Source organism: Callospermophilus lateralis, chromosome 9 (genome assembly GCF_048772815.1).
Source record: "Callospermophilus lateralis isolate mCalLat2 chromosome 9, mCalLat2.hap1, whole genome shotgun sequence".
In the NCBI taxonomy this organism is placed as follows: domain Eukaryota; kingdom Metazoa; phylum Chordata; class Mammalia; order Rodentia; family Sciuridae; genus Callospermophilus; species Callospermophilus lateralis.
This window is the reverse complement of record NC_135313.1, coordinates 91,620,373-91,648,086: the sequence shown is the minus strand read 5'-3', so window position 1 is coordinate 91,648,086 and position 27,714 is coordinate 91,620,373. Positions and strand designations below refer to the sequence as shown.

At 33.3% G+C, this 27,714-nt stretch overlaps 1 protein-coding gene across 1 annotated transcript in view; it reads left to right on the top strand.

Moving 5' to 3' along the window:
- The window catches only part of Rab3gap1 (RAB3 GTPase activating protein catalytic subunit 1), an 89,232-nt gene that overhangs the window by 8,464 nt on the left and 53,054 nt on the right, over nt 1-27,714 (top strand). Inside the window, exons 4-5 of the mRNA XM_076865910.1 lie at nt 10,403-10,535; nt 12,614-12,692. Coding sequence (XP_076722025.1) covers nt 10,403-10,535; nt 12,614-12,692 — 212 coding nt within the window. The remainder of the gene's footprint in view (nt 1-10,402; nt 10,536-12,613; nt 12,693-27,714) is intronic.

Genomic DNA, 27,714 nt, shown 5'->3' with positions numbered 1-27,714 from the left:
AAATTGACATTGTTATTCTTCTAAGCACAGAGTTCCTTATCTAAATGACTAAAATTAGTCCTCCAAACTGCTTTTGGGTTCCTGTCTCAGAATTTCTTTTCACCATTTAGTTCTCAAGTTTTTAAAAGAATGCTTGTGATATTACAGAAAAATGTAAGACAAGTAAGTTAACACTTTTACATTGTTTGGAGAAATATTTTGGAGCAAGAGATCTGTCTATCTAAATTGTCTAGGAGGTTTTCTTGTGGAGTCAATTTCCTAAAATTAATTCTGTTCTCGTTGTCCTTTGTTGTTGTTTCAATTTTTATTTTGGAGTCCCAAATACTTTACTTGAAAAACTTAAAATACCTTTAATTGCAAAATAATGTCACCAAACTAAATGATGTTTGTATTTTTAAAAAATGATAATCTTTGCATTATCACTTCCTCTCATCTACTTTCTACAGCTAACAAGTTTTAACAGTTTGTTCTTTTCTGTGTATACATAGAAAAGTGTACATATTACATTTTTAACAAGAAAATGATCATATTCTTTTATTACACTGCCTTTTTAAAAAAACTATCTTGATGGCACTTTTGCAACATAGAACAAAAACATCATTATTTTAGTGCTTGCACTATATGTAGTTCATTGAATGACTGTATCATAATGTCTATACATAGTCCTATTGAAGAATATTCACTTTCTAGGTTTTGCAGTTATGGTATTATGGTAAGGTAGTAAACATGACTATGTATACCTTGCATATTTGTATGAATATTTCTGTAATAAAGAGTTCTATAAGGGCTGGGGTTGTGGCTCAGTGGTAGAGTGCTTGCCTCACCCATGCGAGGCCCTGGGTTTGATCCTCAGCACCACATATAAATAAACAAATAAATAAATAAATAGGTATTGTGTCCAACTACAAATAAAAAATAAATATATTTAAAAAAGAATTCTATAAGTGAAATTACTAGATCAGAGGGGATGTGATTTTTATATTTAAGGAATATAGCCATGTTTTCTGTCAAAATGGTTAAATGTATTTACACGCTCACATGTGTATGGGGAAAAACACCCAGAACCCCAGTCCTCCAACATTATTTTCATTTTATTTTACTAGTATGATAGAATAAAACTGCCTCATTTGTATTTATATTTCCCTGAATACTTTTAAGCATTTCTTTGTGTTTATTAAACATTAGAATTCCCTTTCTGATGGCTTATCATGTACACTTACCAATTTTCTGCTGTCTTGTTGAATTGTAGAAGGGCTCTTAATGTTTTTATGAGTGCTAACTCTTGCAAATATTTTTCTCAGTCATTTTCTTCTTAATTTTAATGTTTTTGTTTCCCAAGAGTTTATGTATTTTTTACTATGGCAAAAATACATCACATAAAATTTACTATTTTAAGTGTATATAGTTCATTGGCATTAAATACATTCATGTAGTGCAAATATGTTCACTATCCATATCCAAAACTTTTTCATCATCCCTAACAAAAATACTCATTCAAGAAAAACAAACTCATATAAGAGGAATCATACACTGTTTGCCTATTTGTGACTAGCTTATTTTATTAAGCATAATGTCTTCAAGATTCATTTGTATTGCAGCATCTGTCAGAATTTCATCCTTTTTAAAGGCTGAATAATGTTTCATGGTATGTATATACATTTTTTAGTCATTCATCTGTTGATGGACATGGATTACTTCTACCTTTTGACTGCTTTGAGTAATGCTGCTATGAACAGGGGTGTACAAATATGTGTTTGTATTCCTGCTTCAGTTACTTGGGGGTATAAACCAGAAGTGGAATTGCTGGATCATGTGGTAATTATACATTTCATTTCTTGAGGAGCTTCTATGTTACTTTCTATTGTGGCTGTATCATTTTATATTTCCACTAGCAATGCATATTCTGTACAACACACTTATTTTCTGGTGTTTTAAATAATAGTCATCTTAACAGATTTAAAGTAGTATCCCAATGTGCTTTTGAATTATTAGTGACGTTAAGCATCTTTTCCTGTATTTATTGCTTTTCTGTGTATATACTTTGATGAAATGTCTATTCAAGTCCTTTATTTTTTGTGGGGGGGAATACTGGGGACACTGAGCCACATTCCCACCCCTATTTTGTATTTTTTATGTAGAGAGGTTCTCACTGAGTTGCTTAGTGTCTTGCTTTTGCTGAGGCTGTCTTTGAACTCATGGTCCTCTTGCCTCAGCCTCCTGAGCTGCTAGGATTACAGGTGTGCACCACCATGCTTGGTCCTTCGTTTATTTTTTAATTTGTTTTTTTAGTTGCTGAGCTGTAAGAGTTCTTTAATATTCTGAATGTTAATCCCTTATCTGACATGTGATTTTCAAAGATTTTCTTCCATCCCATTGGTTGCTCTTTCGCTCTGTAGATAGTATCCTTTGTTGCACAAAACTTAATTTTGATAGACAAAAAGAAAAAAGTAGATAAATTGGACTCTGTTTTTTGTATCAGTAAATCATTGTGAAATCCAGTGTCAATGAACTTTTCCTCATGTGTAAGAGATTTATAGTTTTAGCTTGTATGTTTAAACTGGATCTTTAGTTTAATTTTTGTGTATGGTATAAAGTATCAAGTTTATATTTTTAAGTAGTTAGGCACTTTATGACTTCTAGATTTCATATCATGTGTAATCTTGTTACCTTAAGATTATAAATTTGTTGTTCTGTTTTTTAGTACTTACTCTTTTAAAGAGATTTATTTTGTTCTAAAATATAGATATCTACATAGAATTAATTTTTGTGAATAAAGTGGGTCAGTCGTCTTTTATTCCTATAGTTAGCTGTCTTTTCCCAAACTTGATTCTATTGAGTATGTTTCCTTTATCATTTAATAAGTTCCATATATACTTGGGCCTGTTTCTGGATTTCTGGATTCTGAATATTATCTGTTCCTATAAATATGCTTTTTTTTTTTTTTTTTTACCCCCCTGGGGATTGAACCTAGTGCCTCATGCATCCTAGGCAGATGCTGTACCACTGAGGTACTTCCCCAGCTCTAGCATTTTATTTTAAGTACTGCAAATTTATTGTACATTCCGTTAGAACAAACATTGGCCCATTATTTTCTAAGTTTTTCTTGCAGTTTTATTTATTTATTTTAAAATATATATTTATTTTAGTTGTAGGTGGACATAATGTCTTTTTTTTTTTAAGAGAGAAGAGAGAATTTTTTAATTATTTTTCAGCTTTTGGTGGATACAACATCTTTATTTTTATTTTTATTTTTTTAAATGTGGTGCTGAGGATCGAACCCAGTGCCCCCTGCATGCCAGGCGAGCACATTACTGCTTGAGCCACACCCGCAGCCCCATAATGTCTTTATTTTACTTTATGTGGTGCTAAGGATCTAACCCAGGGCCTCCCACATGCTAGGCGAGTGCTCCACCGCTGAGCCACAGCCAGAACCCCTCTTGCAGTTTTATTTTTGCCATATTAATTTAAAAATAGATTTTTATCCACTACTCATACATGCAGAATATTTGTAAACCAAGGATTGTCTTAAGTTATATTCATTTAGTTTTAAATTGTGACTTTTTTTTTTTTTTAAGCCACATTTAACCAAATGGCGGGGTCGGGGCAGGGGGGACCACCTAAAAAAAGAAGGATATCTTCTGGCAGCGTTTTTCCAAGTTCTTGCTTTTTTTTCTTCTAATAAGTACTCAATTTTGTTGGCTCATCACTTCTGAATCTTTAAAAATTTTTTTGTAGTTGTAGATGGACAGCATACCTTTATTTTATTTATTTATTTTTACGTGGTGCTAAGGATCGAACCTAGTACCTCAGTGTCAAGTGCTCTGCCACTGAGCTACAGCCCAGCCCTCACTTCTGAATTTTTGATATCAAAAAATCTAATATTTATTGAGTATTTACTGTATACAGGACACTTTCTGAGTACTTTATCATCTTAATTCTCAAATGCAATCCTAGGAAGTAGGAAATATTATTATCCCCATTTTATAGATGGAAAATTGAGGCACATAGAGAAAATCAATATGCTCAATATTAATAAGGTAGTAGGTGAAAAGAAGTACTCTGTGAGTGCCAGGTGTGTTGGAGCACTACTGTAATCCCAGTGGTTTGGGAGGTTGAAGCAGGAGGATCAGAAGTTGAAGGCCAACCTCAACAATTCAGGAGGCCCTAAGCAACTTAGCAAGAGCCTGTCTCAAAATGAAAGGAGCTGGGGATGTGGCTCAGTGGTTAAGTGCCCCTGGGTTCAATCTTGTGGTACCAAAATAAATAAATAAATAAATAAATAAAGGAAGATGCTCTGTGAACCCAAGAAATCTGCCCTCAGATACAGATTTCCTTTTATGATCACTGGGATATACTATTTTCTCACTTTTTTATTTCCTCCCCCTGCTTTCATCTTTTTTGCTTTTTCCATTTCTTCTTTCTCCTTCCAGTGTGCTTAGGGGAATCCTAATGCTGTCATCATTTTATAAACCTTCACAGAAGATTTCAGTGATTCTCAGTTGTCTATAGGGTTAAGCCTAAATTGATATTCTAGTCTTCATAGTCAGTCCTCTTTTTTGCTCTTCTGCTCCTTTAAAGGAAGCTTCAGCTAAATAGGCTATTTGTTCCCTAAATTTGGTATCCAGTTTGCTATACCAGCACCCTATCTGCTCTTATTAGTTTTATCATACTTAGTTTTATCATACTTACTGGCAAACTGAAATCTGATTTTCTGTACAAACCTATTTATGACTCATTTGCTCATTTGGCATTTACCCAACCATCTCCTTAAATTCTAATCTATTGATCTCACTGATTATCTTTTTTTTTTGGATATAACCCAGGGATGCTTTACCACTGAGCTATATCCCCAGCCCCATTTATTTCTTTTTTTGAGAAAGGATCTTGTTAAGTTTCTTAGGACCACACGAAGTTGCCGAGGCTGACCTTGAACTTGCAGTTCTCCTGCCTCAGCCTCCCGAGTCTGGGATTAAAGGTGTGTGCCACTGTACTGGGCTTAACTTGTTCTTGTATGAACTATTGAATGTGTAGTATCTAAGTACTATATGGTAAATATATATGGCTTAACCTCTAGTGAGAAGAACAGGGCCATGGCATTTCAAATTCTAGCTTTACCCCTTAATGGTGTGGTAATGTTAGGCAAGTTTTTAAATCTCTTAATCTTTTTTTGAAATATATTTTTTAGTTGACAGTGGACCTTTATTTTTTATTTATTTCTAAGCGGTGCTGGAATTGAACCCACTACCTCACACATACTAGGCAAGTACCCTACCACTGAGCCACAGTCCCAGCCCTAATCTTTTCTTTTCTATAAAATGGGGTTAATACATCATAGTGTTATAAGGTTTTTTTTTTGTTTTGTTTTGTTTTTTTTTGTGTGTGTGTGTGTGTGTATGCACACATGTATTATCTGGCTTGGTAGCACTTACTTCATTTCTATCCTCAGAGGCATGGATTTGTGATTTTACTTTTTAAAAATATTTGTAATGACTTCAGGTATATGCAATTGGATTAATTAAAATTCTTGAATACACATATAAGATATACACACATATAGATGAGGTCATATGAATGGAATCATACTATATGTGGTCTTTTGTATTTAGTTTTTTTCAAACAAATGTTTTCAAAGTTTGTTCATATTGTAGCATTTATCAATACTTCATATTTGTTGATGAACAATTATTCCATTGTATGGATATAGATCATTTGATTTACCCATTTGTTTATTATAGGAAATTTAGGTTGCTTCTACCTTTTGGTTACTATGAATAATACTACCGTTAACTTTGTGGTAGTTTTTGTGTGGATATATGTTTTCATTTCATTTGAGTGTCTATTAGGAGTAGAATTTCTGGGTCACGTAGTAATTTTAATTTTTTGTGAAACTATTTGGCTTTTCCAAAGTGGTTGCTCTATTTTACATTTCTATCAGAAATATAAGAGTCTGGATCTGTACATCCTCACCAACACTTGTTCTTATCTTCATTATAGCTATCATGGTAGATATGAAGTGGTATCTCATTTGATTTGCATTTTCCTGATGGCTGGTGATGTTGAACACTTTTTTATGTTCTTATTTCTTATTAATATATCTTCTTTGGAGAAATGTCTACCCAAATCTTTTGCCCATTTTAAATGGTGTTGTCATTTTATTATTCAGTTTTATGAATTCTTTATATATTTTGAATATAAATCCCTTATGAGATATATAATTTGCAATACTTTTTCCCCATTCTCCATGTTATAATATGTATATTCTGAGATGTCCTTTACTTTCTTAATAACATCTATAGTTTTAGCTCTTACATTTACACCTGCAATCCAATTTGAGTTAATTTTTCTGTCTAGTTTCATTTTTTGCACAGGGATACCCAATTGTTTCAGATAGTCAAGGTATAGGGAATATCTTTTGGATTAGAGCATGTGCTATTTTGAATTGTTAGACTAAGTCATAAATATATGTAATATATTAGAAACATACTGTTTACCTCCTAGCATCTTTGGAACTTATGGGAGTTATTATGAATCCTGAAAAACAAACAAACAAAAAAGGTAATTCCTAAAGTACTTACTATGTGTGCAGGTACTGTAAGTACTGGGCTACAAAGATGCATAGAACATAGATTTTGCTTTTCAGTGTGGTTAAAAAGTTGACCAAAAGAATAAGGTGCAGATTTTTGTGATTTGAACAAGATCCTGAGAAACAATCACAAACTGCTTTGATAAAGCAGGAATGAACATTAGATTGAATTTTGAAAAATGAGTAAAAGTATGCTAAAAGAATAAAGTACAGAAGAGCCACAGGTATGAAAGAAAGCATACTGCTGGGGAAATACAAGACTTAAGGCATCATCGTAGCACCGAGTAGATGGAAGATAGCTGTGGGAGATAAAATTGGAAAGAGGTAGACTTTGTAGTTCTACCAGTATGAATACCTGGCTTTCTTGGAGGTACTTCTGATGAAACATTTTGTTTCTTATTACACAAATGTTAATATTACATTTTAAATCCATAAAGTTAAATATTTGTTTTATGCATAATATATATAATGTTTAAATATAGGAATGCACAATTTAGAAATACAAATATGTATGTATGTACTCAAAAACTTTTTTTTTTTGGTACTGAAGATTGTGCTCAGGGGCATTCAACTACTGAGGCACACCCCCCGTCCTTTTTTTGTATTTTATTTAGAGACAGGGTCTTGCTGAGTTTCTTAGGAACTCGCTAAGTTGCTGAGGCTGGCTTTGAACTCTCTATCCTCCTACCACAGCCTCCCAAGCTGCTGTGATTATAGGTGTGCACCATTGCAACTGGCAACTCAAAAAATTTTACTGATAGAATACATGATTAAAAAACCTGAGAGGCCCTTATTGTAGGTTACACAAAACCATTGAAGTATTTTTCCCCATTTTTTGGCACATTATAATTATACATAATAGTGGGATTCATCATTACATATTTGTACATGCACATAATTTAGTAATATAATTTAGTCAGTATCATTCCTCAGTATTTCCCCTTTCCCTCCTCTGCTTGCTCTCCTGGTTCCTTTACTCTACTGGTCTTCCTTCAATTTTCATGAAATCTCCCAACTTTTCTTTTCCTTTTCCCCTCTGTAGCTTCCATATTCAAGAGACAGCATATGACCTTTGATTTTCTGAGTTTAAAGACATTGAAGTTATTTTAAGTGGAGGAAGAACAAAATCAGATTTGTATTTTAGGATGTTAACCATATGGAAGAGGATGGAAAGCTGGGAAATTAGTTCAGATATTGTGAACATTTCAACTAAGGCAGTGAGTGATCTACCAGCTTGCTGAGGTCTTGGGTCCTGGTTTAGAATATATCTGAGTTACCTAAAGTTTGTTGAGTAGATTGACAGATAATTAAAGGACTGTTGGGGCCAAATTATGATGGCATTTAATACTGTCATTCTTTCATAATTGCCATTATCTTCTTTATTTTCTTGTGGAAAAAGAGTATCTTTCTTTCCCTCTTAAATTTTTCTCAGATATTAAAATCTTTTCCCCCTTTGTTCTTACCTCTTTTTAAAGCACTGTATTACTGATTTTTTGTTGGATTATGATTTATTTACACACAGTTAACTGTACAGAACTCCAGTATATAGTTTGTTCTGACAAAAGTATATACCTAGTTACTACCATCCAAATCAAAATATTCCAGAAAGATTCCTTTTTTTTCTCCAGTCTGAGGTAACTACAGTTTAGATTTCTTTCACTGTATAGTAATTTTGCCTTTTGAGTTTTGTATACACTTTGTGTTGTTACATATATCAGTTCTTTTTATTTTATGAGTATACTTTAAAATATTTACCCTTTCTCCTGTTGATATTTAAATTATGTCCATTTTGGACTATTATAAAGCTTTTGTGAATGATTTTGTGAGCTTATGCTTTGATAATTTTTTGATGTATTCTTAGGAGTAGAATTGCTAGTTTTTTTGGGGGGGTATTTACATGTTTAGTTTTATTAGAAACTGCCAAACTGTTTTCTAACGTGATTTTATCATTTTATGATCCTAGCAATGTGAGATTTCAAGTTGCTCCACTTTCTTTCTGACACTTGACATTGTCAGATTTTTATTTTAGTAATTCTTTTAGGTCTGAAATGCTGTCTCATTGTGGTTTAATTAGCATTTTACTGATGACTACTGATAATGAATAATCATCTAGTAATTTATCATAATTACTGTTTATGAGTCATTCATAGTTTCTTTTGCCAAGTGTCCCAAGTCTTTTGCTCATTTACAAAATCGAATTAGTTAATTTTCAGACTTATCCTCATATGTCCTGCATGTGAATCCCTTTTCAGATGTATGTATTTTGAGTTTTTTCTTCAGTCCATGGATTCTCCAATTTTAAGTGTCTTTTGATAAGCACAAGTTTTATTTTGATGAAATACATTTTCTCAATTTTAAATTTCATTGTTGGTGCTTTTTTTATACTATTAAAGGAATCTTTGTCTATCCAAAGATTCCCAGGATCCCAAGATATTCTGTGTTTTCTTTCCTGTGAATATCTAGATACTCAAGAACCATTTATTGAAAAGACCATCTTTCCCCCACTGAATTCCATGACACCTCTGTTGTAAAAATCAAGTATAAGTATGGATGTATTTCTGGAATTGTTTGATTGATCTATTAGTCTGTACTTATTCCAGAAATGTACTGTCTTAATTACTGTAGCCAAATAAGTCTTAAAATTAGGTGGTATACTTATTTATCAAAATTTGCTCTTCTAGGTCCTTTGGATTTTCATATTAGTTTAAGAATCATTTTGTCAATTTCCACAAAATGTCTTCTGGAAATTTTAATTAGGATTATGTTGAATTTATAGATAAACTTCAGAAGTTGATCAGATAATTGATCATATAAACTATAATGCTGTGGCTGGGGTTGTGGCTTAGCGGTGGAGCACTTGCCTTGCATGTGTGAGGCACTAGGTTCTATCCTTAGCATCACATAAATAAATAAATAGATAGATAAATAAAGTAAAAGTATTGTGTTATGTACAACTAAAAATAATTTTTAAAAACTATAATGGTGTAATAAACAAATGCTATCAGGTATAAGATTTTTATTAAAATGTGTTTTAATAATATGTAATTTTTCCTGATTTTTAAAATTTAATCATTTTCAGTTAAAAGTAACCAGTAGAAATTCTGCTGTTGGTAAAGAGATTCTTATTTGCATGTGAAAAGGCATGGAATTTACTGTGTATTCATGATTTTATATAGGGGATCACAAGAAAATTATTTGAGAGTTATAGTTTTTATATGTCACTTGATAGTTAATATCCAAGGAGACTTTTTTCTGTAGTTGATTTTTTAAATTAATTTCTTATGGTTGTACATGATGGTGAGATTCACTGTGGCATATTCATATAGGTATATAGGAAAGTTAAGTCAGATTTATTTCATTGTTTTTCCTTTTCGTGTCCCTTCTTCCTTCCCTTCCTTTCCCTTGTCTACTCCACTAAACTTCTATCCACCTGCCATTGGTTAGCTTCCACATATTAGTGAAAACATTCAACCTTTGGTTTTTTTGGGGGATTGACTTTATTTTCCTTAGCATGACAGTTTCCAGATCTATCCATTTACTGGCAAATATCTTACAGCTTATTAATATTCCATTTTATGTATATACCACATTTTCTTTATCCAGTAAGCCGTTGAAGGGCACCTAGGTTGACCGTAGGACACTTTTAAAGAGCCATTGTAGTAAATCATGTTTTTTTTCATTACGTGGAGGATAGTCATATGATGGAACTTTTAGATTAATAGATGGGAAAAGGAAAATCACTGTGGTGATTTAATAAATATAATAGAAACTATTGAATACTTTAAGGTGGATGTTTTCCTATTTTATTATTAAATACAGGGTATATTTACTTCTGGCACATGGGAAGAAAAATCAGATGAAATTTCTTTTGCTGACTTCAAGTTCTCAGTCACTCACCATTATCTTGTACAAGAGTCCGTTGATAAAGAAGGAAAGGATGAAATATTAGAAGGTAAGTTTTTACAACATATTTTTAAAATCTTGACTTTTAAGACTGGTCATAATTTTGAATTATGAATTTAGTTCTCATAATTCAGCAATCTCCTTTCAAACAATTTACAATATGCAAAGTCATTTCACATTTGAAGAGAGTATGAGGTACTGTATCTGAAGTAGAGAAAGAATTACAGTGCCATTCATCCTAAAATTAACTGAATCAGCACATATTTATTGAGTACCTAATATATGTTACCTTGTTGAACCCAAACTTAAATGAAATGTACATCCCAGAAGGAGAAATAAGATATTTAATTAATAGTAAGTAATAGGAGGTAGAAAGTGATAACATCCCAGGGACAGAAAAAGGTCTGCTGAAGTTCAGAGAAGAAAAGGTCATTTAATCAGGAGAGATCAGAGATAGGCAAGTAAGATGGGCTTTGAAAGATTACAAGAAAAATTTGTCTATTAGATAGTATTGTGTTTTGATTATATTCTAGATTTTAGAGTCAGACTGAGTGGATTAAAAGTCTTATTTTCCTAATTGCTAGTTCTTTGACTTTTCTAAACTTTGGTTACCTCATTTTTTTCAATGAAGAAATACTACTAGAGGGTTAATGTGAAGATTTAATTTAATTTGAATCAGTGTTTCTGAGATGAACATTTGAATGGTATCATGGTATAAGAGAAGACGAATGAATTTGAATAGTTAAGATATTGTTGATTGTGTATGTACTATACAGTATTTTTATTTGGTTGTGATTGAAACTAGTACAGTGGTGGAAGTTACATATCTGTGCCTTTTCTTGTGTAGGAATAACATTATATTACCTTTTCTATTTTATTCTTAGAAATAGAACAATTAGATAGGGTTCTGCATTTAGATTCAAAGAACATTGACAAAGAGCATTGACCATATCACATATGTGTAAGATAATTCCACAGCAAAATAAAATAATTAAACCAGAATATAAATATGAATGCTGTAGGAGTAAGGGAAGAGAGAAATGTTTGCAATTGGCAGGAGATCTGATAATAGCCATGAGATTTTTGGGTCCAGCATTCCATAGATTAATGAAGGAAACTGTTCAAAACAGAGAAATTTTAAATGCTGTCAATTTGAGAAAAGATCATATATTAAAGGAAAAACTGTTAGGGTAAGAAGGCTTAGAATCAGTGTTTCTGAGAACACCAAACAGATGAAGGGTATCATGATATAAGAGATGAATGAATTACAGTTAATTCATTCAAATAGATGGTTAAGGCATTATTGTTTGTGTGTTTTATACAGTTTTCTTTTTATTTGTGGTTGAAATTATAATAATGGTGGAAGTTACAAGCAAATCATCAGCTCAGTTAATTTAGAGATACATAGTTTAAAACTATGTTATCAGAGGTCGGAAGTTTTGAACACTGATTTTTTTTGTTTTTGTTTTTGTTTTGGAATTGCTTATTTTTGGTTAGGTATAATGTCAAGTCATTAATGCTATCCCATTCTTTTAGCAATTAGCAACATATAAATTTGCTAAATAATGATACATAGCTATCCAACAAAAGGAAATATTTGTATGAACATAGGTATTTTTTGTTTTAAATTTATTCTATAAGTATAATTAATGATAATTGATGTATCTTATTATGAATTACAACTAAGCTTCTGGAAGATTAATATGTTAGGAGTGAGACACTGAGTAGAGGTTTTACAAAAGTATTAAGAGATCAGGGTGATAGAAAAGGCTGCCTGTAAGAGGTGATGTAGAGTTGACAGGTCTCTAAGTAGAATTTTGAAGAAAAGAGAGAGAAGGGCACATCAGGAAGAACTACTAAAATAAGATTTTCTGGAATGGGTGAAGATTTGGAAGCAAAAATGAACAAACATAGGAATGATATGTCTTTTTCTATGGGCTGGCTTTGTTTGAAGGGGAGAGACGGATGAACAGACAGATTTTCCTCCCCTTAAATCTTAGAGCTAGCCTAGATATAAATCTTTGAGCCATTACAAAACTACAGGCGAATAAGACATATTTCCTCAAAAAATATTATAAAATCTGCCTTAACATGAACATCCTTTTTCATTATCAAATATTTTTATAGATGCTATTCCACAGTCTATGCAAGATTTGCTATGTATGAATAATGACTTTCCTCCAAGAGCACATTGCCTGGTAAGATGGTATGTATACATTTTATTCAGATGACTTTTAGTTTGTGTCAGGGAGACAATCAAGAATGTTCTCAGCTTCAGTGATTTGTAAAAGGTACTCACACGACTCAGCATCTAGTTGTACTTACAGCTGATTTATTACAGCAACAGGGTGCAGAGCAGAATCAGGAAGGGAAAAGACATGAGGCCAAGTCTAGTGGGAAGCTTTTAAGAGTTTTTTACTAATGGAGTCATACCGGTTATGCTCAATTCCTCAGCAACAAGCCATGATAACTCATGGTAAACATCTGTCAGGGAAGCTTGTTAGAGGCTTAGCTTTCAAGATTTTAAATCAGAGACTGATCAGATATGTACTTTATGGCTGGTATATATCAAAATTCTAGATTCCCTGAAAGAAAGCAGGTGTTGAGTATAAACCACATTGTTTGCATAAACAGTTCAGGCACAGTGAATGGTGAGAGTCCTTCCCAAATCCAGATTCCTGGATTCTAGCCAAGAGCCAACCTTGTAAACAGGCTTGTCTAAGAATAGCAGTCATAGGCCTCCTGATAACTTTTCCCACACAATGTTTCAAAATCTAAGGTTGTTCCAGACTATACTTCTAATGACTAACATAGAACCCTAAATATCATAGAAAATTTAATGTGTATTGTTGGAAGTAAAATGTTGATTTCAAACAATTATGTGATAAAATCATCATGTCTAAACTATAAACATGATACATTAAGAGGCACATAATGTTTACAAGGTCTCATCTTTTTTATTAGTGAGTCTCTGAACTTTAATATGTTGGTGTTAAAATATATCACAAACCATCCCTAGTATGAATGTACGGTCAAGAAAGGAAATATCTAGTTGAAGAAAGTTTATATACTCACTTAAAAATTTTTCTGTTTGGTGTGAATTGATCTTTGTATGGACTGTTTTTTTCTTTTAACTAAAGAGTAATTTCTAAGGGAAGGGAAAATTGTGTTTCTTTTTTTCTTTTCATTGAAATTACAGTAGGGAATATACTTTGTAACATAAAAAAAAAGAAATAAGAAAACCATTTGTAAATGCATATAAACTGGATAATATTTCTGTTTTGGTACAATCTTTTATAATTATGGCTTTAAACTAAAAGAAGGAAATTAATAAATACAGTTAATTATCCATTTAATTTAATCCTTCTAGATTCTTTTCTGATATTCTAACATGTGAATATGTGCGTTTAACATGACTAAATATATCAGACAGCAGGGGTTTTGTGCATATATGCACATATGCCTTTGTTCACCATTAATTGATCACTTACTGTTGGGCAGGTCTGAATTAGACAAACAAGTTTGATTTCTAGCTAAGGTACTTACTGTCTTTGAGACTTTAGGACATTACTTAATTTCTCTTGACTTTGTTTCCACATTGTTAAAATCAGAATAATAAATAACATAGACCCTTTTGGGTAATTGTAAGCATTAAGATATAATTTCTGTTCAACATTTTTTTTTTTTTTTTCTATTTTGGTACCAAGGATTGAACTCAGGGGCACTCAACCACTGAGTCACATCCCCAGCCCTATTTTGTATTTTATTTAGAGACAGGGGCTCACTGAGTTGTTTAGCGCCTTGGTTTTGTTGAGACTGACTTTGAACTTGTGATCCTCCTTGCTTCAGCCTCCCAAGCTGCTGGGATTATAGGCATCCACCACTGTGCCTGGCTCTGTTCAGCTTTTTATTAGATATTTCCCAAAACTGTTTTTTGACTCATTGTCCATGGTGAATGAATAAATGAAATCTTTCTGTGTATTAATGAAAACCACTTATTTGGTTCTTTAAAAAGAACTTTATAATTTTATTTTTTTGATTAAATTTTGTTTTTTAAATTACAGAGAAACTGACCAGTGAATATTTCTCTGAATTTTAACATATATAGATTTTTTTGGGGGGAGAGGGGAGATACTGGGGATTGAACCTAGGGGCATTTAACCACTGAGCCATATCCCCAACCCTTTTTTTATTTATTATTTTGAGATGGAGTCTCGTTAAATTGTCAAGGCTGGCTTTGAACGTGTGATCCTCCTGCCTTGGCCTCCCCGAGTAGCTGGGATTATAGATGTGTGCCATCACACTGGTTAGATTTTTTTTTTTTAAGTACTACCACAACTAGAATCTAGAGCAGCTCTATAACCCTCTAAGAAACACTTCTTGTCTCTTAATATTCACACCTTCCACACATTCTTGTGATTCTTGGAATCAGAGATCTGTTCTCAGTCACTGGACTTAAGTTTTTTCAAGAATATCATATAAATGGAATATAAACTTTGTAGTGTACAAGCATTTGAGATTGACTTTTTTGACTTAACATGGTACCTCTCAGAGTCATTTTGAAATTATTCTGTGTATCAGTGGTTTATTCCTTTTTATTGTTGAGTAGTATTTTATTGTAAGCATGTACAACAATTTGTTTACTTATTCATTGGAAGATATTAGGATTGTTTGTAGAAGTTGCAAGTATGAATAGAGCTGCTATAAACATTTGCATATAGGTTTTTGTGTATACAAATACACATTTCACTTGAGTAAACATCTAGAGTAGAATTGCTAAGTCACATACTAAGTGTACGCTTAACTTTATAAGAAAATGCCAAACCAATTTCCAGACTACCTGTACCACTTTGCATTCCCATTAATGTATGAGAGTTACAGTTGCTGTACATTAAGCGATGTTTAATATTGTCAGTGTTTTTATTTTAGCCAGTCTAATAGGTATGTAGTAGTTTCTCATTCTAATTTTAATTTTGAACATGATTCATATGTTTATTTTCCATCATATGTATTCTGTATGATGAAGTGTCCAAGTCTTTTGCACGCTATTTAATTGAATTATTTGTTTTCTTCCATACTTTTTAATTGGATTATTTGTTTTCTTACTGTGCAGTTTAGATAGCTCTTTATATATTCTGGATATGAATCCTTTTTAAGAATGTCTAATTTTTAGGTATTCTGTCTGAGACCGAAGCTTATCTTTTCATTATTTTCATATTTCTCTCTTCTCTCTTTCTTGGGGGGCAGGGAAGCTCTGGGATTAAACCTAGGGATGTTTACTGCTGAGCTATATCCCCAGTCCTTTTTTTTTTTCTTTTTTCTATTTTCTTTTGGAACAGGATCTTAATAAATTGCTGAGACAGGATCTCATGAAGTTGCCCAGGCTAGCCCCAAACTTGTGATTCTTCCACCTCAGCTTACTGAGTATCTGGGATTACATATTTAAATCACTGGACCTAGCTGTTCCTTAGATTTCTTAAATATAGTAATTAAAAATTATTTTTGTATATAATGAGCTTTGCATTCTAAAGATAACTATTCATTGTATAATTTGTATTTGTGAATATATATATGTAGATGCATACACATATACACATACATAGCTGGATTAGATATGCTTGTATTTTTGAGAATTTTGTGTCTGTGTTCATGAGGAATATTGATCTATTATATTCTTTTCTCATACTTTGCTTTTGTTATCAGAATATGCTGGCCTTATAATGTGAGTTGGAAAGTGTTCTGTTTTCTGAAAGAGATTGTATAAAATTGATTACACAAATTGTTTGTTAGGATTTGCCACTGAAAATAACTGATCTTGGAGTTCTCTCTTTTTTCAGTTGTTGATGGACCTTTATTTATTTATTTTTCATTTATATGTGGTGCTGAGAAATGAACCCAGTGCCTCACACATGCCAGGCAAGTGCGCTACCACTGAGCATCACCCCAGCCCCGAGTTCTCTTTTTATTGAGGCTTGAAGCAGAAATCTTACTTCCAGTGTTTCAAATACACCAATCTATCTGAGAGGCCATTCAAAACATTACAACATTTATACTGATTTGAATTGGTGAGAAGTCTTGAATACACTGAAAAGATTCAGAAGGAAGTCAAGTGTGTTTAGGTCATAGTGGAGAGATTGTTGACTTATCTAAAAGATAGGCCTAACATCATTGCCACATAAGAGAGTGTAGTCCTAGATGACAATATGTTACTGATATTATGCTTCTGGGAACATAGTTTTTATATTTATTATTAGGCTGGGACATTCTTGGACATGACCTAGCCTGGATATGTGTTAGAGATCACTTTCTCTGGGATGGGTACACCTTATCAATTTCAGAGTTACAGATTCTCATCATGACTGTTGGGCTAAAAACATGGTATTACCAGAAAGAAGCAGACCTTTCTTCTATCATTCTCAGTCTTCCTGTTCATCACATAACATAATCAGTTTTGTAGACACCTCTGTGAATCACAGAAACATTCAGCAGCTAAAAAGCTTATCTTATAAAAAATCCCAGTTCCCAGTCCTTAGCTGTCATGCCCTATTTCCAGAGCTGATAATCCTGAGATTCTTCAGAGTCACCTTGTATGCTTTCGTCTGCCATTTATTTCCTTCTTTGTTTCTGTCACCCAACAATCTCCTTTTTATCCTTTGAAGTTCAGCTGTGTGTTTTAAAAATATCATTATAGGTGAGCAAGTATTTTTTTGTGTGTGTTTTCAGGAAGAGGGGTCTGTGTCATGTCAGTCTGCTATATTGCTGGGAGTTACTTCTAGATTTTTCTCATTTGATCTTTCATAAAGGTTAGAAAGCCAACAAGCAAGCATTTGAGCATAATTTGAAAATTAAGTGTATTAAAATTATATGTATTTCCTTTTTTTCCCCCAGAGCTGGGGATTGAACCCAGGGCCTTGTGCAAGCAAGGCAAGCACTCTACCAACTGAGCTATATCCCCAGCCCATGTATTTCCTTTTATTATTTAATAAACATTAAATAATAGAACATTAGTAGAGGTGATGATGCCTAAGTGAACTTAAAAACTTGCAAGTAGTTACTAAGCCTGAGTACAGCAATAAAGGGTTGAGAATAGCAAAAAATGAGAAGGACTTCACTGTACTTGAGTATTTTAGCCTCAATGTGAACTGACATGTTAAGAAGGTTTCATAATCTTCTCTTCCATTATATATATATAATGTAGTTTTTTTATTGTACTTGTTAAAAATTCAGTTTTTAACATTTTCAAGGAAACAAATTGTATCATACTTAACAACAGAAATTTTCACCTATAAACATTTTCTTTTAAAATTAATGTTAGTACTATAGTAACAACAGTAAAAATTTGAAAACTGTTATGGAATAGTTTTTATTTAAAAATACGAATTTGTACCATGCATCTGTAGTTAATATAGGTTGACTTTGTCAAAATGAAACAAAACTAATATTTAATGCATTTACATTTTTCAAATTATCTTTTTTTTTTTTTCCCTCCCCAGTACAGGGGATTGAACATAGGTGGCACACATGCTGACCCAGTGTTCTTCCACTGAGGTACACCACTGTCTCAAATAAAACTTAAATAGAATTTTGACATTTATTTCAAATGCTCAGTTTTGGAAACTGAAATTTATGTATTGACCTGTACCTATTTTGATATCTTCTAGTTTCAGTTTTTGTATCCAGGATCTCCCATATTAGCTTTAAGTTCATTTAACTTTTTTAAAAAATATTTTCAGTTGTATGGGCTCAATATCTTTAAATTTATTTATTTTTATGTGGTGCTGAGGATTGAACTCCGTTTCTCACATGTGCCAGGCAAGTGCTCTACCACTGAGCCACAACCTAACCCAGTTTATTTTAACTTTTTTTTTTTTTGTTTGTTTGTTGATGGACCTTTATTTTATTTGTATATGGTACTTAAAATCAAACCCAGTGCCCCATGCATGCTAGGCAAGCATGTCACCATTGAGCCACAACCCCAGCCCAGTTTGTTTAATTTTTTAAAGGACATTTGTTTAATGGGTGTTTAAAAGATATGTGGGCATCATCAGTTAAGGAAATTTATCTTAATGATGTAATTTGTTGGATACTTCTCTCCATCTCTCTTTAAATACCTTTTAAAGGTTTGTTTCCTAAAGCTATCATGAAATTTATTTTCTTGATTGGTATTCCTAATGCTAAGTAAGTAGCCTTGGAAATTAACACAGACTTTAGCTGTAGCAGAAATTACTTATAAATGTAAATTTATAAGATTTCTTCTGAGGGAATATTTTAACAGGAAGTTGTGGTAGAACAATGAATTCTCCCTTCCCCACTACCAGACATGTCTGTACCCTAATGTAGGGTAAGTGGCATGAATATAGGTAAAGTGGCATGGATATAGGTTAAGTGGCAAGAAGGAATCAAGGGAGCAGATGGAATTAAGGTTGCTAACAACTGACTTTGAGGTAGGAAGATTTATCATGGTTTATGAGAAGACCCAATGTAGTCACAGAATTCTTAAAAATGGGAAAGGGGGCACAGAATAGAGTCAGTATCAGAGTGATATGAGAACTCAGCCTTGTGTTGCTGGCTTTAGATAAAAGAAAAGAGTCAGTAACCCAGAAATGAGGGTAATCTTTAAACCTGGGAAAGGTCAGAAAATCTATCCAGATATCAGATCTAACAGAGGTGGTATATTTGAAAGATTAACAGAAATTGTCCAGTCCAAAGAACAAAGAGAAAAAATTATTGAGAGAAATGAATAGCATTTCAGAGATCTGTGGAGTCAGTTCGAAGTGTCCCAAAGCATACATGTAATAGGATCCCCAGGTAAAGAGAAATAAAAGGAGCGATAAAGGAATGGATTCTTTTTTGTTGCCTTCAGAAAGAACAGTCTTTCCAACACTTTGATTTTAGCCTGGTATATCCATGTCAGATTTCTTACCTGTACAACTGTAAGATAATAAATCTATATTGTTTTAAGCTACCAAGGTTATGCCAATTTGTTACAGTAGCAATACAAACTAATACAGAAAGTAGAAGCATGAAAGCTGTAGATGTCTGGGGAGACTCTAATTAGAATAGAAAACTACGTTGAAGGATGGCTGGGTTTAACAAGAGTACAGATTTTATCTTCATTGCTTTGCCTTTTCAGCCTTGTCTTTGGACCTTCAGCTTCAGTCACACAAAGAAATAACAGCAACAACTAAAGAACAATCCACAATCTTGCAAACTGTATAACTGAATACTTATAACTTTAAAAAAAAATCATGTTTAGAGTTACCATTCTGAGGACTTCTGGTAATGGTGTCATGAAGTGGTTGGTAATTCTCTGCCAAAAAAAAGTGTAAAACTGGTCAAAATCGTCCACCTCCTCCCCACAAAACAAAAAAACCTCAACCATTACTGATCCCTTTTCCTGGGGCTGTTTCTGTCACTGTCTCCTCCTCTTTGTTATCCATATTAGTGAACTGCAGCTTTTTAGTGTGTGCTGTCCATGAAAACCACTGGCATTGTGGCAAGGTGGGCAGACTTGATTCTAACTGGGGAGCAAGAAACTTGTGACTTTGCCAACTAAAAATGGCCAACAGGGTTAGAACAAATGGAGAAGAGCTATACCTTTGCTAGGCGAAGTTTACAGTCGCAATTCAAGTGAAGTGGTGGGTTAGTGACAAATTTAATGGGGAAATCCTGTGTGAGAGCTGTAGAAGGGCTTAGATATACTTCTTCACATCTCTGAATGTCAGGGAAACTACACGTGTGCATCGAGCCCCAAGAAGACCGAGCATCAAAACTGATTGTGACTTTGAATGCATTCCTTAACCCACACTAGCAAAAAGTGAAAGCATAATGAGCTCAGGTGTTGTCCCAGTTATTGGCTTACCACTAAGCTAGAAAAACAAGGGATAGTTCCCATGTAAGCACATAAAAATAAGAATAAAACAACTGAATAGAGAACTCGGAGGCTGTATCCTGTTGGGGAAGCAGTTTCTGCATACAGGTCCAGACAGGTTACTAAATACAAAGAAATTAAAAAAAACAAACAAACAATCTAACAACTTAAGAAATGTTAAATAGAACCTTATTTTGCTACAATATGTTATCTCAGTGTATAGTTTTCAACTACAAATTACTAAATATGCAGTGAAACTGGAAAGAGTGACCCACAGTGGAAAAAGCAGTCAATAGAAACTGACTCTTGGTGGGTTTTGGGAAACTCCCTGCCAGGAACTGCAAACCATCCTCCATAAGCAGAGAGAGAGAGCACAGACCGAAGAAAGAAGTAGACCAGTCTTATTCAAGGAAAAATTAATGAAGCAGTCTTGGGTGGCAGCAGGAACAGGTACATCTCCCACTTACAGTGCCCACCTGTCCAGTCTTCTATCCTGTGGGGGCAAAATAAGGGAAAGGAAAAAGTCACTGATGGTGTGTTAAACCATTTGGTTGCTGACTTGGTGTACTTATTCTCTGCATAAAGAAAGAGATTGTGCTCCCTATAGTCTAGTCAACATTCCTTAGGGGAAGGAGGAGTAATCTGGATAGCAGAAGTTATCTTGGTCCTTCCTTTGCTGCAGTCTTGCTGACAATTGATTTTAGCCTTGTAGGATCACTTTATGGTAACATACCTAGGATACATTTTCACAATAGTGGGCCAGTATACCAGATTTAGCAATAATTTTAAAGCATTTATGATAAGTAGGTTCAAAATATTAAAGAAAAAAATACTCAAATAATTGAAAATGTACTAATAATGAGTCAAATAGGAATCCTTATTAAGTAGAAACTATAATAAAGAACCAAATGCAAGTTCTAGAGTTGAAAAGTATAAGTGCCTTAACATGTCCCAAACTTTGAATTTATTATTGTCTTTATTAGTATTTATGATTATTTTATTATTGCTACTTATACGTATTTTATTATGTACATATTTGTTTGAATTCATATATGCATGGATACACAATATTTTTTAAGCTTATTTGGTTTTGAATTCTATATGAAGGGCAAAGGGTCATTACCATAAACATTTTCTGAGTAAAAAAAAATATATATAACTGAAATAAACTTTCATCAGTTGAGCTGAAAAGCAAATGAGATGGTAGAAGTGAGAAAAAGTTGGTAGACTTGAAAGATGAACAGAAATTATTCAATCCAAAAAGAAAGAGAGTGTAGAGACAAATGAACAGAACTTCAAAGATCTGTGGGTCAGTGTTAAGTGTCTCAAAGCATGCAAATAATGAGAGTTCCAGAAGAAAAAGCAAATTAGAAGACATAATGGCTTCCCAGATTTGATGGAAAACATTCCTTGAGAAATCCAGAAATCTCAGTGAATCCTAAGTAGGATAACATGAAGAAAACCACACATAGGCACAGTATAGGCCCTGTTGAATCCCAAAGTCAAAATTTTAAGCAGCAAGGGAAAAATTGTTACATCCAAAAGATAGTACTACTGAGTTTCCATCAGAAACAATAGAGGCTAGAGGGTGTTGCAATATTCTGAGTATTGAAAGAAAAAATTGTCAACCAAGAATTCAACATACAGCAAAACACTTTTTCAAAAATAAAGATCCAATATAGATGTCATGAAAAAACTCCAAGAATTTATTCCAGATAGACCTGCCTATAGGTAGTACTAAAGGGAAAAAGATGATAACTTGAATCCACAGGAAGGAAAAGCATTGGAAATATGTACATTCAAAAGACATATTCTCTTAATTAAAAAAATAAGATTCCTTTAGCAATAAAATTATGGCACTATATTTTTGGGTTTCTTACATATATATAACATGTATTGCATATGACAATATTAATATTACATGAAGAAAAAGGAGAGGAAATGGAGCTGTATTTTGTAAAATTATTGATTTTACCAGAATTAACCTGAGCAGATTATGTTAAAGATGCATTTTGCAATATTTAAAGACACTCAAGATGCAATTAAAAGCAGAAATTGTTTACTGAATAACTCCAACTTCCCAGGAATTTTGTAGGCTCTTGGTATTTGTGTCTGAGACAGGTTTTTTTTAAAAAAATTGTTTTTCACCACCATTTTTGTTGATAATAGTATTTATGCATAATATTCTTTGTACTATTTGAAGAGACTTTGAATATATATCTAAAGTTGAAGGTTGTAAAATGGTAGCATTCAAAGTAGGTAGTATGGTGCTATGATTTGCCTATGTGAGATTAACAACACACATGTCTATATTGGTTAATCTTTAGTTGTTGCTTTGGGTCTTTAGTGGAGCAGGAAAAATGCATTTTCAAACAACACCAAAAATGAATGGTTATTATCTTACCTTTCTTTGTTGAAGGATGGTATACTAAGGAATGTTTATACTTAAATTTAGTATACATGTATAATATATAAAACAATTCATTAAAAAGTATCATAGTGAGATTTTTACTTGTGGGGATACATCTAAGCTCCTAATAAATTTGAATTACTGGGCTAGGGCTGTGGTTCAACTGTGTCCCCCAAAATTCATTTGTTGGAAACAATCCCCAAATTAATACATTGATCATTATTTGGAGCTAGGGTCTTTGGGAAGTAATTAAGGTCAGATGAGATCATGAAAGTAGGGCTCCTATGGTGGTGTTAGTGGATTTATTAAAAGGAGAGACCTGGACCTATATGCTCCCTCATTTTCATCATAGGTGATACTCTCTTCCTGTTGTGGCACAGTGGTATACCCTTGTCAGATGCTGGCACCTTGATCTTGGAATTTACAGTATCCAGAATTGTGAGAAATAAATTTCTGTTCTTTATAAAGTATCAGTCTCAAGTATTCTGTTGGACTTGGACAGAAAACTGGTTCTGGCGAAGTGGAACGTTACTATAAAATATATCTGAAAATGTGGAAGTAACTTTGGAATTACATAATGGGTAGAAACTATAAGAATTTGGAGAAACAGGCTATAAAGCTTCTATTGTGGTGAACAGAATGTTAATGAAGATTCTGATGAGGACTCCAGAAAAGACTAGAGAAAGCCTAGAATTTCTTAGAGGTTACTTATGTGGTCATGAACAGTGTTGATAAAAATAGGAACACAAAGGCCATCATGATGAGGCCTCATGGAAATTATGAAGAAGGTATTAGAAACTGGAATAAAAACCATCCTTGCTATATAGTTGCAAATAAGTTTGCAGAATTATTTCTGTGCCCTAGTACTTTATAGAAGGCATAATTTGTGACAAAGTAGTATATCTTGTAAAAGAAATTTCTAAGCAAAGCCAAGCTGCTGCCCAGCCTCTTTTAACTGCATAGAGTAAGATCAGGATGTGTGTGTGTGTATTTTAGTTTTCAGCTCCTTTGGGTAGATACCAAAGAATATGATCATTTGGTAAGAATGTGTAGTTTTGTAAGCAACTGCCAAACTGTCTTCCAAAGTGGCTGTACCATTTCCACCAGCAGTGATTGAGTTCCTGTTGCTCTACATGCTTACCAACATTTTGGTGGAATTTGGGAGTTCTGGATTCTGACCATTCTGATAGGTGTGTAATTGTTTCTCTAATTGCATTTTCCTCATAACATATGATGTAGAGTATCCTTTTATGTACTTATTTGTTATCTATATATCTTCTTTGGGAGCTGCCTGTTTAAAGTCTTTGATCTATTTTTTGGGGAGGATACTAGGGATTTAACTGAGGGGTACTCAAACACTGAGCCACATCCCCAGCCCTATTTTGTATTTTATTTAGAGACAAGGTCTCACTGAGTTTCTTAGTGCCTCACTCTTGCTGAGGCTGGCTTTGAACTTGCGATTCCTGCCTCAGCCTCCCAAGCTACTGGGATTACAGACATGCGCCACTGTGCCTGGCTTTTGATATATTTTTAAATGAATTGTTTGTTTTTTACTAAAATTTTTTTAGTTGTAGATGAACAGAATACCTTTATTTTATTTACTTTTATGTGGTGCTAAGGATCAAACCCAGTGCTTCATATGTTCTAAACAAGTGCTCTGCCACTGAGCTATAACCCCAGTTCTATATTCTTTTTTTAAATTACTTTTACGTGACAGTAGAGTATATTTTGAAATATTATACATACATAGAGTAAGTATAATTTGTTTCAATTAGGATCTTATTGTGGTTGTACATTATGTGGATTTACATTGTTTGTATATTTATATTTCAGGATAGGAAAGATTCTGATTCATTCTGTGTCTTTCCTATTCCCATCCCCTTCCCCATCCCTTCCCTTCATTCCCCTTTGTTTAGTCCAGTGAATATCTAATCTTCTCCTCCCTTGTGGGTTAGCATTCACATATCAGAACATTCTGCCTTTGATTTTTGGGAGGACTGGCTTATTTCACTTAGCATGATACTCTCCAGTTCCATCCATTTACCAGCAAATGCCATAATTTCATTCTTCTTTATGGCTGTAGTATTCCGTTGTGTATATGTATACCACATTTTCTTTTTGCTCATTCATCTGTTGAAGGGCACCTAGGTTGGTTCCATAGTTTGACTATTGTGAATTGAGCTGCTATATTCTTAGTTTTAGTTTTAAGGAGGATCTTTTTAAAAATTTTTATAATTTGGACAACAGTTCTTTTCTGGTATGTCTTTTGCAAATATTTCCTCTCTGACTGTGGTTGCCTTTTTATTCTCTTCACAGTGTCTTCTGCAGAGCAGAATTTTTAATTTTCCTGAAGTCCATGTTATTGATTCTTTCATGGATTTTTGTCTTTAATATTGTGTCTAAAAAACCATTGACAAAGCAAGGTCATCTAGATTTTCTTTTGTTATCTTCTGGGAGTTTTATAGTTTTGTGTTGTGCTTTTTAGTCTATGATCCATTTTGAGTTAGTTTTTTTGTAGAATATAAGTTCTACGTCCAGATTTATTGTTTTTTGCATGTGGATGCCCAATTGTTTCAGCACTCTTTGTTGAAAAGACTTATTTTTCTCCATTGTATTGCCTTTGTACTTTTGTCAAAAATTCATTAACAATTCTGTGAGTCTGTTTCTATCTCTATGAACTAGATTCCTTTAGATACTTCATAAAATTAGAATTATACAATATTTGCCCTCTTTGAGACTGGCCTATTTCATTAACAAAATGTCTTCATGATTCTATTATGTTGTAGCATGTATCAGAATTTCATTATGTTCTAAGGTTAAATAATATTCCATTGGATGGATATATTACACTTTGTTTATCCATTCATTTGTTTATGGGCATTTGGGGCATTTCTGTTTTAGCTATTGTGAACAATCCGAGCATGGGAGTGTCTGCTTTTGATTCTTTTGGATATATACCCAGAAGTGGAATTGTTAGAATAAATGATAATTCATGTTTAGTTTTTAAAATAGCTGCCATATTGTTTTCCACAGCAATTGTACCATTTTATATTTCTACCAACAAAGTGCAAGTTACATTTTGCCAGTTCTCTTTATCATTGTCAACACTTGTTTTCTGGGTTTTTGTTGTTGTTGTTGTTACAACAGTCATCCTAATATATGTGAAGTGGTATCTTATAATGGCTTTGATATGCATTCTCCCTAGTGATTAGTGACATTGAACATCTTTTCATGTGCTTATTTGCCATTTTTTTTATCTTCCTTGGAATAATGTCTATTCTAGTCCTTTATCCATTTTAAAATCTTGCTGTTTGCTTTTTGTTAAGGGCTTTGCTTTCTTTTTAAAAAAAACACCTCTACTAATGTTTGTTGATTTGATGCAGGTATACTCTTAGATCTCAAGTAGATAGACCTATGAATGAAAATTAATCCATTGCTTACCTTGACACTTTAAAGATCATAATAATAGGAAAAAGATATTAAGATTCAGAGAAGGGAGTACATATAATAAGAGAGGGTAGTATCTGAGAAAAATCTTTTAAAAAGGATTTTGATTTGGATATTCAGTAATGACAATAGAGTGTGTGGGGGGGTGGGGGGGTGGGGGGGGTTGGGGCTGGGCAGGGGGCCTTACAAACGGAGGAAACAAGCACAGGGAGTAGAAGGCATATTTAAAAAAAAAAAAAAGTTCAGTTTGGATAAAAGTACTAATGAAGAAGGGATTGGTTTCTTTATGAAAAGACGGTACAGGGCCTGGAGTTGTAGCTCAGTGGTAGAGCGCTTGCCTGGCATTTATGAGGCACTGGGTTCAATCCTTAGTACCACATAAAAATAAAAAGTAAATAAAATAAAGGAATTGAGTCCATCTACAACTAAAAAATTTTTTTTTAAAAAGAAGGTACAGATGTATGTATAGTATGATCTTACTTGGAAACAGGATGGTCGTGGGCAGATGGACTATTTCTGGAAGAATGCCTATAAACCATTGATAGTGGTTTCACACTAGTGTTGGGATGGCATGTTTTCCTCCAAGGACATTTGAAAAAATGAAAACTATTTTTAAAGACCCATAGAGCTTAGTTCACAGCTCTGGGTTCTTTCAGTTATTTATTGCTGCCTCTACATAATTTTGATTTCAGGGGTAGGAGGATGGAGGTGAACTGAGAAGATGAAAATATGTTTTTTCATCTGTATTAGTCCATTTTTACTTTACTATAATAAACACTTGAGGCTAGATACTTATAAAGAGGTTTGTTTAGCTCATGGGTCTGGGGATTGAAAGTCCAAGCAGCATAATGCCAGTTCAATGAGAGTTCTCTAGACCACATCACCTTACAGTAGATGGTACCACAATGGTAGGAGCACATGTGAGAGGGAAAGATCACACAGAGAGACAGGAAGCAGAGTAGGAAAGAGAGACCAATTTGCAATCTTCCAATAGGCCCTACTTCATAAAGGTCCTATCACCTTTCAACAGTGTCACATTGTGAACCAAGCTCCTGACATAAGAATCCTCAGGGGTACCCTCAAATTATCTGAAAACCATAGTATTATCAAGTAGATTATGAATTAGACTTTTTAAAAATGTTGATTTACTGCCCTTTGGAGTATTTCTTAAGGAAAATATTCATTAAAATAAGCTTTTATAATGACATGTCCAGAGATTAAAATAAACTAGGCAAACAAATAATGCATTTCTTAGATTATTTTATTTAAAAAATGATAAAATGAAAATACATTGAGGAATGGCTAGGAGATGAATTTGCAGTAGGCAAAAACAGTCACTAACTTGACCTTACATTTTTTTAAAAAAGTGTGACAGTAAATTTGTGGTTTTAAATGACTTGGCAACTAAGATGTTTTTGTTAATTTGGATGCCATAGCAAGAATAAGCTGTTTTCTGATAATTTTGTGACTCCTGGGAAATATGTGTTACCAAGTAAAAGA